Source organism: Egretta garzetta, unplaced genomic scaffold (assembly GCF_000687185.1).
Source record: "Egretta garzetta isolate BGI_Z169 unplaced genomic scaffold, ASM68718v1 scaffold209, whole genome shotgun sequence".
Lineage (NCBI taxonomy): Eukaryota > Metazoa > Chordata > Aves > Pelecaniformes > Ardeidae > Egretta > Egretta garzetta.
Window position 1 is genome coordinate 2,886,599 of NW_009260839.1, and position 13,623 is coordinate 2,900,221.

General features: G+C 46.2%; 1 protein-coding gene across 12 annotated transcripts in view; it reads right to left on the reverse strand.

The window, feature by feature from the left end:
• Positions 1 to 13,623, reverse strand: part of HTR4 (5-hydroxytryptamine receptor 4) — a 98,050-nt gene that overhangs the window by 69,912 nt on the left and 14,515 nt on the right. For all 12 annotated transcript variants that reach the window (XR_004843072.1, XM_035902455.1, XM_035902456.1 and 9 more), the window contains 2 exons: positions 5,211 to 5,336; positions 4,021 to 4,221 (listed from right to left, as the gene is read on the reverse strand). Coding sequence is in view for 11 of the 12 variants with exons in the window: in XM_035902455.1 (XP_035758348.1) it covers positions 4,021 to 4,221; positions 5,211 to 5,336 (327 nt within the window). In the remaining variant the exon portion in view is untranslated. The remainder of the gene's footprint in view (positions 1 to 4,020; positions 4,222 to 5,210; positions 5,337 to 13,623) is intronic.

The window sequence follows — 13,623 nt, forward strand, 5'->3', positions numbered from 1 at the left end:
TCCTGGTCAGGTCAGGACTGTTTCTGTGCTCAAGGATGAAGTCCAGGTGGATGTTAAACCACTTCAGTGATGGCCACAGTACCCTACTGGTGTCCTACTGAGCTGTATTTTGAAAATCATGTTAATCAGTCAATCAATCAGAAGAATAATAGAATCATTCAGGTTTGAAAAGACCTTGAAGATCATCAAGTCCAACCGTTAGTTGGAAGACACACAGCTTTAAGAGAGGAAGATGACAAGGGACTGACCCACCTCCATAACGTTTTCAGTTACAGCAGTTCAGGAGAGCTAGTCCAGTGCCACAGGAGGCACCTTGGTCTGTCTCAAGCACTGTGGTGGGTAGTCTGAACTTGAGATTTGGTCCTGGGAGGTCCCAGAAGTCTGCAGTCTTGGGACTCAATCAGATTCATACTGAGGTGTCTGATCAAATAGAAAGTGATGAAAGCCACGCAGCTGACTTAGGATTCTCCTCTTCACATGAGACAGAGAGATCTTGGGCTTTCTCTTTTAGCTGACACTCACTGTCAGTAAGCACAGACATAATTGTGCCTTCTTTACTGGGAGAAGAAATAGACCTTTTGAAACGTCTCAGATGAAAACCCGGCTTTTCTCATGTCAGTGGCAAAGCTCCAAATGATTACCCATGGAGTCAAAATAGCATCCAAGATGAACTTCTACAGTGAGACTGAATGCCTAGGAGAGCTCTATATGCCCTGAAGAGATTAGACGACAGAGAAAAGTTTCTCTGGCAAATTGAAGTGCCTTTGGAGAGGAGCAGCCTATCTCAGGGACGTTGCTGGTGGTGCTCTGCTAATGGTGCCATGCGTGGTGGTCATTGCTCTAACAAGCCCTCTGCAAAGCCATTTGGCAAAGAGAAACAAGAAAAACACAGTACCAGAGAATTACCTAAAATTTAGATCAGCTCTGCAGCTAGCCTGCAGCAGCACCATTCTTCGGCATGAAAGCACCAAGCAAACGATAAGGGCTGCAATCCAGCCACCAAGCCTGGAGACCCTTTCCTCTTCCCCTTGCTCTGCCTGAGAGCAAAGAACAGCACATGTATGGTAATCACATGCAAAAGAGAAAGAGCATTCGTGTGTCCTGAAATAATTCCCTGACATCTGGCAATTTCAGGTTTGTCAGCCATCAAAAACTGCCGCTCTGTTTCTGTATCCCAGACAGTGCAGCTCTGCTCCTCACCCCTGAACTCGCAGAGGTTTTCAGCACACCCATCACTCAGCAATGAATTCACCCTCAGCTTCTTTTCAAGCAATTTGACTGCTGTTTAGTCTAACACGGCCAATACTGGGGGTGGCAAATATTGGGGGATTTCCTTCTGTCAGGGCGTTCACGAGGAAGAAGTTTACAGGCATTTTCTGGAAAAAAAATTTTGCTGTGACAATTAAGATGATCTCCAGCTTCTTCAACTTCAGAGCCATAAACACTTATTTTTGATCAGTTTGGCACCAAGATTGGTGGATGTTGGTTTTTTTTAGCCTCTGTGTGTGTGTGTATTTTTCCTTAAACTTTAAAGAATCTTTCTAATCTTGAAGGAATAGGAAGTATGTTTCTGGACAAGCAACAGGTTCAAACACACACTCAGTAAGGAGAAATCTTTAAAAGCAGGGTAATTTTATCACAGAAGGTCGAACCACTTGAATGGAGTGATGCTGATACGGGACTCATTGCACTGCAGTGCCCAGCACCCTCAGACCCCAGCGCAGGGGGTGCTGCACCTTCCCAAAACCTTCTCAGAACACACATGGCACAAGCTTAGAAAATTCGTCTCCTCCAAAACATGGCTACAGCTCCTGCTTTTTTTTTAAGACAGCCGTTCTCTTCTGTGTACCATACTAGTGACTAAAGCATTGGCTTGGGATGGGAGATGGAGTGGGGGTCCCCAGGCTCAGCTCCCCATTTCCCTCTGTCCACAACAAGGGGAACCACCTCTGTGTTCCTGTGGGCAGCAACGCTCACCCTTTGCTACAGCAGCTCCGCATCTGGCAGGGAAAATTCAAGACTCCCTGGGCCAGAGAATAAAAGAGCCATAGAAGGAAGAGCAGAGACATAGTCCTCTCAAGGTGTTCACACTCTGCTCTGAATGTTTCATACAGTCCAGAATAATCTAATCCATCTCATTTTAGGGTTTTTTTTAATTGTTTTGAGGGTTTTTTTCCATTTCCAGTTCCTTCTACTGAGCTGGCTGTTTGCAAACTCTGCCTCAGGTCTGCTTACGTAAAGAAAATCTTCCTGTACAAAACTGTGATCTCTGTTCTGTATCCCTAAAAAATTAACTCTGAGCCATGCATTTTGACAGCCATAGTCCCGAGGCCACCCCCAACCCCTTTACCACCCCCAGGCGAGGCTGTCCCAGGAGCATGGGGACCGATGGGGACAGATGGCAGGAGCAAGAGCTCACTACATGGTAAAGGATGGCACAGGCAGGAGAGAGGGGGGAGTTTCTCTTCTGTGCACCCACACGGGGGTCCTCTGTCCCCTGAGGGTGTCTGAGAACAGGGGGTGAAGGGAAGGGGGGAAACCAGTATTGTCTCTTCCTGTCCCCTTCTCTACATGATCTGCTATGTTTAATTAAGAGCCTGGAGAATCAAACCCCAATATTTTATATAACGAGGCCACATCCAGAGCACAGTGCCTAACATCTGCTTTACTGGTAATTGGCTCCAAGTGGCAATTTGTCAACGTTTTTAAGATAATGAGCTTCCTATTTTGTGTTCCAGCCATCTAAACTTCCAGACAAGGAAATGCGCTGTAGCCGTTGCAGGCCAGCTCCTCTCCAGATACAACACTGCATGTGCCGGTGTCCCCGTCACCCACCAAAAATGAGTGCTGCCCACCGGTGGAGTAGTTAATCAAGTATCTTCTGAAATCTGGCTGGGTACAGACTCCTTGGATGTAAGATGCTATTTAAATATCAATTGTCATCATGACGAGAATGATTATGGTTATTTTGGCCATATTAGTAATACTAAGTAATAGTATTTTTTGAAGTGTTGAAATCTCTGCACAGAAATCAAATGCAAGCTCTAAATATTGCTTATTAGAATAGCCCGTCAAAATATTTTCTTCTAACTATTTATCCTGTGAAAAATTCTTGCTGTTCTCTGTGGAGAGTTCTGCTATTTACCCTGAAAAACTGCAGGCAACACTAAACCAGAATTGTTCGCCATAAATTATTTAGGATTTTGGCTGCATGTTAATTTTGCAAGAGAAGTTTGAAAGAAAAGGAAGTTTTAGGATCTCCCATAAAACCTAGGCACCCTTTTCACCAGCTTCATTTGCCTCCTTGTTAGCAGTCACTAGTGGAGATGTGCAAATGGATGCCTTAGAAAAACAGCCCATAATATAAGGGGGGTTTGCTCTTTTGGCTCTTTCTCCACATGATCTAGCAATATATGTCAAAACGTGTCATTTAGTAATACTGGTTTTCATCTGCCTGTATGGTTGCTAGTAGCAGGAAGAGCAGTTCTGATAGCACTTGAAAGGTATGTCAAATATATTTTTGACAGGAGAGAGAAGGGCGGATAATTTAGTGTTTCAGTCCCTGGGAAGACGGGGCTCAGCACCACACACCAAGCCTCGTACCAGCCAAGCCTCCCCTGCAGCACCTGAGATGGTAATGGAGAGCCATGTCCCTGATAAACCAAAGTCCTGTGCTCAGCACATCTCCGTCTGCGAGAGCTGCAGGTCTGTCCTTCAGATGCATTTTTAAGGTATCTTGTCTTTACTTTAAAGAAGAAACCGTGCCACGACTGATCAGGAATGCAGATGGAGCTGTGCGAGAACCTGCCTTGCTCCATCAATATAAAACTCATTCCTTTCAAAGTTTTTCTACACTGATGAGGATTCAGTGAGCTCTCTCCAAAATCAGCTACCGAGGGAGATTTATTGCTCTACGGTTCCCAGCAGGTTCATATTTGCGCTTTGGCTACTGCTGACGAGCAACAGCACCGAAGAAACTTAAAGCGACTACAATTATTCTCCATGCTCTTCTGTTCGTACCTGTCCAGCGAGATACAGCACAGGTGCAGGATCGACGCTGTGGTGAGCAGGACATCGAGGGATGTTCGGACCAGGCAGAACATCTCTCCGTAGATCCAGTTGTCCTGAACCAACTCAATGGCTCCAAACGGCATCACCAGCACCGACACCAGCAGGTCCGCAAAGGCAAGGGAAACAATGAAATAATTGGTCTTGATTTTCCTGCAAGACAGACCACAATATTAGGGTAGAACAGCGTCAGTGCAGCAGCCTCTACGCGTGAACAGAGATTTCAGCTTGTGACTGGGTCTAATTTGCTCCACCACACTGAAAGGTCCTCTCTAACGTACCCCTTGCTTTCTGCGGTCACCTCTAGCTCGTTCCTGGTTTCTACGGCCGCGCATCCCCTGTATTCTCTGCATGAGCACATCTTTCTGCTCACACAGAAGGGGCCAACAGATGCTCATGGGCCTCTGCATGGGGCTCAGCCTCACCGCTTGCATTGGGGAGTTTGGGGTGGAAGAGGAAGATTTTGTTTTAACTTGTAAATTGAGAAAATCCTTCCAGAAAGCACTGAGCAGAATCTAGACTGAAGCTGTAATTTTAACTTGAGGAGTACTTTTTAAATCATAACAATAAAATAGAATTAAATCCATTAAAAATCCCACGCAGCATATGAATAGAGGCTGTTGAATTTCTCACTCTGCTCCTGAGGCTGGTCTGACAACTCCCAGGGGTAGCAGCAAGCCTCGAGACAGGAGTTTTGCCTGTGACCCCCCCCCAAATCACCAGCAGCATTTGCCAAGCTGTGGCAGTGCAGCCCAACTGCAACAGGACCCAGATCTGCCCGGCTCTCTGATGGGCTCGTTAGGGAATTTGAGATGGAAAAGGGGCAGAGGCCAACCTGCTTCTCCAAGGAATTGCTGTTTAGCTCTCTTTTTCATTGATTTATCTGGTTTTTTGACATCGAGAGTGCTAAAATTGTAGAGGATGGATACTAAAATGATCCCACCACCCTGGTGTAAATGCGAGTGGGGATGCACAGAGGCCAGCGTGAGAGCCTGACATCACCGTGGTGCAAGGCATAGTGAGAAACACCCTTCACCATGGTGGTTTATGCCCTTGGCTGCAGGCATGGGGCATTTTAGGCAGGGATTTCCCCCAGTGCCTCCCCGCAGAAGGGCAGGCAGTGGCTGGCTGGGTGGGCTCACCTGAGCTGCCTGTCCCGGCACACAGCCACCATCACCAGCAGGTTCCCCAGGATGGCCATCAGTATAACGGCGGAGATGAAGGTGAGCAGCACGATCTTCTCCGCTACGCCGAAGCCCTCACTCGAACTGGGGAGCACACACACACACACAAAAAAAAAAAAAAAAAAAAAAGAGAGAAAAGAAAAGAAAAGAAGCTGCAATGGTGCCAGGAGGGGATTGCCCGGGCAGCACCGAGGTGCCAGGCACGAGCGCCCGTTTTGGCAAGCGTGCGAGCAGCATCCCCACGCCTGCTGCAGCGAGGCAGCCTTCCCACCAAGACCTCGGCACTGTTTCACAAGGAGCATTTCGTATTTATGGCGAAAGCTGCGAGGCTTGCGTTCATCAGCAGAAAGGCGGAGGACACCCGCCAGGCCCACGGCCACCCACGCCTCCCAGGGCTGGATAAGCTGACACGTACGGCAGAGAGCTGGAGTGCCCCGTGCCTGACTTCTGAAAGTCCCTTCCAGTTCAGAGCCTCTGGATGAAAATCTTTTCATTCCCTTTCACCTCAATAAATACTGTTATTTTCTATGCAAAAGTATTTTGGTTTTCTTCCCTCTTGTTTTTTGATTTTTTCCCCCAAGGTTTTCTTCAAGATGAGCATTTTACATCTTGAACGTCGAAATCTTCTACATAATTTTTCCCCTTGTTCTCTCTTCCCTTCGCTCTGTGCCACAGAACAAGAGGCAGTCTGACACTTTTTTTTTTCTTTTTCACTTGGTAACTTTTCCAGAATTAGGGGAAAGAAAATAATTTTTTTAAAAGGAAGTGCCCAATTTCCCCCTACCCTAACATCAATAATTTCTTTCAGTTAATGTAGAGAAAGAAAAGAGGAAGGAAGGATAACACGAAAACACAATGTTGGATGTATTTTAAGTATGCATTCCTACAAATAGCTTGTTAAATGTTTCCCAAAAAGTTGGGTTTTTTTCAGAGCCTGCAAAGCAGGAAGGTAACACACAGCATGCCGTAAATACTGTTCAATGCCTCATAAAATCGGGTTTATTACAAATTTTTGAGCCACTTTTCCTTTAAAGCTATTTCTAATTATGTATCCAGAACAAAATGCATCCTAAATCATCGCCTGCTTGTGTACCCTTCCCTATTACATTACACGGGTGAGAACGGGTGTTTGTTCATGTTACCAAGTGTGACTAGAAATAAACTGCCATTAAGAGCAGCACTTGACATTAATTCAGCAGGGAAATTTTTTCACAGTGTAGGGAGCTGGTATTCAGCACCCGGGCTTAATGCTGTGAGATTGTTCAGGTAATTGAAAAATTGAACTGTTATTCTGTTTTCCTTTGACTTCCTCCGGGGTCACTTTTTATTTACTAAACACATTCCAGACTTCTACACTTTATCTCACTGAATTCTCCTGATTTTGGCAGAGCTAAAAAAGATTAGAGACTGCTGAGGTCCTGCCACCACTACCTGTGCCATTTTAATAAGCTTCTAGCGACTGACTTCACCCCGAGCCTGCATTGCAGAACATCCACTTAATCACAGTCTCTATTTTTGTCCCTAAAAGCAATGCCCCTTCGCATGGGACTTTTTTGCCCATTGCCAGGTGCACCAGTGGCTCAGACGGCAGCCTGCTGAAGTTGGATTCCTCATATTGCGCATGGATGATATCTTAGGAATTCCTTGATTTTCCATTTTACAAGGAAATCATCGCTGGGTATAGGTCAGTAAAGAAGAGGAAAGGAGGTGCCCTGGCCTCACACTGGTTTCATAGAAAAACACAGCACTAGGCAGCAACATGCAGGCTCAAAACCAACATGGCTATGATAAGAAAGAGGTCCAAGGCAACTGCATAGCTTAGCTTCATAAACCTATGTCCATCTGCCAAGTAGTGCCTTCTCACCTGTGAAAGCACAGGTATCTTTTGATTCCACATAATCTCTTGCGTTAAAACTAAGAGATTAGTAAATGTCAGGTAGAGTGAACAATTGGGTGTATCCCACCTCTCTACAAGGTTTTCAGGCAAAAAGTCCCTGGGCACTGCCAGGCATGTGTCCTTCTGGAGGTGGGCTGTTGGGGTACCAGTGAACCAGGAGAGTGGGGATGGGTGGCTCAGGGTGAAGGGTACCCGGTAAGGAAGCGGGTTTTGTCTTGTGTCAGAATGAATGATTCCAGCCTAGAGGCAAAGGCATTACTGCTGCTTTTGCCCTGCCAGTTTTCAGCACCGTCAGTAAATCCACTCCTGCTTAATGGAGGAAGGTCTCTGGTGTTACGCTGAAGGGGTCAGATGGAGCCATGTGTTCACATCCAGCAAGACACTTATTTTTGTGCAAGCCAATTATAGATGCTAAGATAGGAGAAGGGCAAAGTCAAGATGTGTTTTTATTCGGCATCTGAAAGAGTTTGCACTTAATTAGAGTTGTCTCCTGAACTTAGCACAACTTCAGTGAGGGCAATTAAGGCTCCAAGAAGCTGGTAGCTCTGGGCAAATCCCTTGGTGCATTCCGAAATGTTGACAAGGCTCTGTCTGAACTAAATGCAGCTTTCCCATTTTTTATTGGAGAGTGTTGCTTCCTGACACCTTGGGTCATTAGCTCTTGGACAACTCTTGCAGCAAGTGGGTTTTGTCTCTGCAGTTCTTGCAATTACACTGCAATTGTTGCCTGCAATTTGCCTACATTAGGCCAGTCATGCTTCCTCCCACCTGACAGAAGAAAATCCCCATCGATCAAGAGGATCTCCCCCGTCCATCATCCCGCCTCTGACAGTGGCCTGTAGGAGACAAAATGCCTACACACATACAGCAATGTGCAAACTCTCAAACTCCCAGTACGTGGTGAACACCATCTCCTGTGACTGAGAATCAAAGGCAGATCTCAGCCACAGGCCGTCTAGCTGGGGACTGGGTAGGATGAAAAGCCTCAGGAACAATGGGGCTGCTGGGATCAAAGGCGCCCTCGCTGCCGAGCTGTAATGGTACCTGTCTAAATAAGCCTTCACAACAGGCTAACATGGCTCTGTGGCTGCGTCTGTCAAACAAAATGCCAAACTACACAGCATTAGCACCATACAAAAGATGTTCCTTTTCCTCCCAAGTGAGCACAGCAGCACATACATGATGGAACAGTGGTAAAGAGGATGATGATGGTTTATTTTATACAGAGCCAGGCAGAGAGTTAGATTTATATTTTGTCTTATCTAGCTTTGCCAGTCCTTCTGTTCCTAAACAATTCTCATCGCTGCGTTATCTGAGCACCTTGCATCTGCACTCTGCAGTGTGTTCAGAGGGGGACAGACACCTCCCTTGCCCCCGAGCCCTGCCAGGGGGGTGAGCTGGCCATGGGCCATGGAGGGGCTTCTCACTCCACCATGCAATGCCTTGGGAGGGGGGCTGGTGACCGAGCCTGCTGGCTTTTGGGGGGAAGCCCCAGGGTTTTGAGGCTGTCTGCTGAGAGACCCCTGTCCCCTCCCCTCAGTGAGGATGCTGGTGGCCAAGCTGCCTCACAAAAGGCACGTGGTGTCAGGATGCCCTGGGGGGAGGTAGAGAGGAGTGAAGCGTTTTGATTCGAACTGTTCCTGGAATGAGCTGCTCTGATCCTAACGGCAAAGGGTTTACACTTGGACATAAACATCCCACGATAATCAAGACAGCATGCAATAAGTGCATGGGCAAACTTGACTGCCCACTCACCTCCCACTGGAAAGCTGCTGTGCCTATACAGGAAGCCCCCCAAATGTTAAGGCTATTGCCACGAAAGGATGGCCCTGTCCCCAGGCACCAGAGCAGGCTCTTGGCATCGCCTCCACTCCTTGGGAGCACCACATCCCTTCTGTCAAGGCGCAGCCTCCGCTGCTCCCTCCCAGCCGTGACCACACTGAAGTGCCACGCAGCTGGGCCAGGCAGCACCACGGGGGCAAGCCGGGTACCCGGGGTGCTGCCGGCGGCTCAGGGCAAGCTCATTGCCCAGGACAGAGACCTCCACCCCCTCCAGCCTCATCAGCTGCAGAGCTGTGCAAGCAAACAGACACTGAAGAGAATTCCCCACCACAGGTTGTCTTTGGTGCACAGAGATTTTTCAGTTTTCTTCGTCAAAACAGTCTCTGGAAATGCCAAAGGAGGCCAGCACTGAGCCACATTTCACCAGATGTTGCCCTGCTTGAAGACTGAGGGATGCTTCAGCTTCAGCCAGGAAGCAGGGCAATGTTTTAAGCCCACACTTCCCATGGGGTGCGCAGAGGCAGCCCTGCCCTGGAGGTGCTGGCATCCTGCTCTGCACCATTTGACCTGGCTGGCCACAGCCCAGGGCTCTGAACAGACCGGCTGGTCAGAAACACACATTGGCACACTTGCCTATGGAGCATTTGCTGTGATAACAATTTTTGGAGAGATCTCCCAGACGCTTCCAAGAGTATTTCTCTCATGCCGTGTTGCATTGCTCCCCTGGGGAACATTAAATAGGGATATGCATCACTGGGGGTGCAGGAAGGATGCTCATCTGGGCTACGTTTCTGTACATCTGCCTCTTGAATCATCTATCATTGAGTAGGAATATTTGTTAATTATTCAGTCTCAGTAATTCAAAGCTGTTAATAATGGAAGAAGTAGATATTGCTGTAAATTAAAATCAATGGTTTGCATAACATCTTTGATCAAATCTGAGTGCTCTGGCTTCCGAGCATGCTTCCCTGTTTAATAAAGCAGAGATTGATGGGTTTGCTATTGTGAGGAAATGAGATTCAGGCAAAATGATTGTTGGTTAGCAGGAATATAGAAATGACCTGGGGAAAAAGGTGAAATACTGATGTGGAATGAATGCTTAAAACCCATATATGGACACATTTAAAAGGCTCTTCTGTATAGTCATTAATGTGAAGGAAAAAAAGTGTAATTATTTTTTCAAGCTCAATTTCCACTTTCCTGTAAACACACCAACTTTCCTAAATGACCTCAAGTGCTTTTGCATATTTTATGCAGCAATTAAACTGCATAGACCAGTCATGTTGGTAAGACCATGCACATTGCTCCTCTGGTTTTTGTTACACATCACACCCTGACCTGCCTGCCGCTGCAATGGGAAAAAAATCACTAATAAATAGCTCAGTGCAGAGAGCACCTTGGGCACTGCACAGACCCTCCTGTAGGAGAGAGATGGAAAAGAGAGTGAGGATTGAATAAATAAGACTTTTCTTTTGGGAGCAGAAGAGGGCAGCTGATAAAAAGGAGGCTGGATGGCCCATTTCCAACCTGGAGAGGAATAACACTGCTTGCAGAGGTAACCTGGAGCATCTCCTGGAGGAGGCCAGGGACCGTGGTGAGCACTTCATAGCAAGGGACGTGTGTAATTCTCACTGAAGAAGCTTACAAGCTCAGAGCAGTGGGTTTTACCAGCATAGCCTAGAAAGGAGCTTTCTTCTTGATTTAGCAATGGCCTCAAAGTGTAGGGGAATACGTGGAGGAGTCGGTCTGCTTTGTTTTCATGGCTTTTCACTCTGTAACTCCAGCTGACATGATATTTCATGCAGGTCTTTAACTACAAATAAGCTGTCATTTGCCTCTCCTCCTTTCTACTCCCCTGCTTACTCCTAGGCATAAAATCAGAGGCTGAGTGTTAAACACTTAAAAATCAAGATATGTTATTTTATGAGTAAGCCTAACAACATGCGTCTCAGTATAGAAACATGATAATAGGGAAGATACTATTTGAGCTATGGCTTTCCAGCTGTTACCATATTCTTTCCTACTGCCACCTAAAAATATTAATCAGAAGTCAGCATTAATCCAGAAGCATATAACTTCCTTAAATGCCTTCAAATGCTACACTGCCTGTGCTGCTTCGCTTCAGACTGTGCAGATGGCAGGACAACTTCTAACAGATTCACATCAATTATGTACTTCACTTCTGTTTTAGAAACAGATTGAAATTAATTAAAGTATTGACAAGCCAGAAATAAACAGCATTCCACGTATCAAAATAACTCAGTCATATGATTAGCTTATTTGAGTGCCCTTTTTTTTTTTTTAACCAAATAAATTACAGCGGTGGGGCGGGTGGGAAGGGATGAGGTTTTCTCCTTTTATGCTGGTTTGAACCTCAGAAATGTTCTGCAGACTGACTTGCTTCCACTGATGGCACGGGGCTGAAAACGCGCCACACTCTTGCAAACAGCAGCAGCTCGAGTAGGAGCACAAACGATGAAATGAGGACTTCAGACCACCTCCTCCTGAGCAAAACTATGGATAACATCACCGATCCTGTACCTCCGTTCCCCAGATCTCCTGGAGGCTGAATGGTTATAGTGCTTCAGAGAATTAAGTGTTTTAAGCAGCTGATAATACTGATTAAAATCAATTGTCAAGATGAAGCAAAGAAGACAGGCTATTTAAATGTTTTAAAAATTGCCATGTGTGGGCTGTGCAGTCAATCAGTGCGTGCGAGGAGCGTGCTCCTGTTTGGGAGCGGGTGCGTGCTGGAGCTGCCAGATGCTGCGGGACCTCGGGAGACATCGGGGCCACAGCAGCAGCTCCAGGTCTGCACACACCTCGGGCTTTGAGGCTGCCCAGATTCAGGCTGACAGGCAAGGCACGAGGGGCTCCAAGTAACAAACCCAGAAAACCCCAAGCTTTCTGCTGGTCCATGCAATTTCCTTAGCTTATACCAGCAGATGTTCCTGCCTTTTCTGCATGGAAGTCGTACCTGAGGCTGAAAACTCATCCTGAACAATGTGATCCCTTACCACAATCTTCATACCGATGAAGGTCTGAGACTGGAGAGAGAGGCAGCGCTTTGCATGGTTGTATGGGAAACACCCTACAGAGGTAGGAAACCAACCCAGACCCAGGGAGCCTTGGGCACTGCCTAAGCCTTAGGGCCTCTCCCCTCCCAGGGGAGCCAGGGGTGAGTCCAGCACCCATGTCCACTGGTACTTTTTGCACAGGGAAGGATGAAACCCTGTCCCCGCTCCTTCCCAGGCAGTGGATCAGGCGTTAGGTAATCAACGCCCACATATGAACGGATACTGCTGCAAGGCTGATACGTGCGAGCACAATCCTTAAAAACCATTAGACTGTCACCTTAGGTATAAACTAAAATTAACTTACAAAGTTAGCATTAGATTAAGATCACGGTGTTTACATGGAGGAAGGGCAGCTGCTGCAATTACTTTGTTTGGGATCCAGTAACAACCACCGCAGGAGAGCTCTTGTGCAAAGCCCTGTGCAACCACAAATCGCAATCTTACACTTCTTACACCTGGAGTTTGCAAGACGTTGGCACTGTTTTCTTCCTTATAATAGACTTTCAAATCTTTACATTTTACTCCAAACGCCCCCTTCACATGCTGAATGTTATCCTTTTATTTTCACATAAACATAACAATACTTTTTGGATATGCAAGGTCTACTTATTTTAATGAGTTACCAAATACTCTACAACTACAAAAAAACCAAATCTCTGGCTTAGGCATAGGCAGGAATTTAGGCACGCTATAAAGTGCAGCAGAGATGCTGTAACAATCATTTCTCCTTTGTAAGTGCTGAATAAAACCAAAGATCAAACGTGCCTTTAATCAGAAACGCCTTGATCAGTTCCTAATTAGAATTGCTCCTCAGAAGCAAGCCCAGTGCATCTACCAAATGACATGACAGTTTAATGAAGAACAGAAGATGATGAAAGAAGCACAAAAATAAACCTGAATTTTGGTGTATATTCTGTATTAATAATGTGATTATCCTCTATTTTCTGGATAAGTGGCTCTTGCCTATCTCGTATCATACGGAAGTCTTAAACAGAACAGGCTGTATGGTCGAATGACAAATACAACATAGCTATGCTCCGGAGATCTGATTTAATGAAGCGCCTTGTTTCCCCACAGCATTCCCATTAATCACCATTCATTTCACTTCCATATTCTATAAATGCTTTAGACAGAGTATAGTACGTACTTTCACCCAAGAATGTTTGTAATTCAGTTACCATACAAAAGAATTTTACTTCAGAGACATAACCTACATCACCGTGACACATACACGTGCAACTATCTCAAAGCTTTAGCCCAGTAGTTCAGAAACACAGAGTAACTTGGTGCAGATCAGTGACATAACCTCCTCTGGCACAGGAGTGAGCTGGAAAAATCAAGGCTTAGAATCACGCTAAACATACTCCAAGTGCCCAGATTTCTCACAGAAATCTGTGTGACGCCTCCTGCAATAACCAGGTGCAAAACTGGGCTGCACTGAGACTGATGGAGCAGAGCCCCCCCACCCTTCAAGGGTGAGCTGCTGCTCCTGGGCTAAAAGCACTTGTTTCCCTGTCTTATTATAACTTTTCCCATAAAAACCAAAAAGCAAGTCCTGCCCTATCCCCATACATTTGTTTCACCAAAGAGAACTCTCTATCAAAACACCACAACG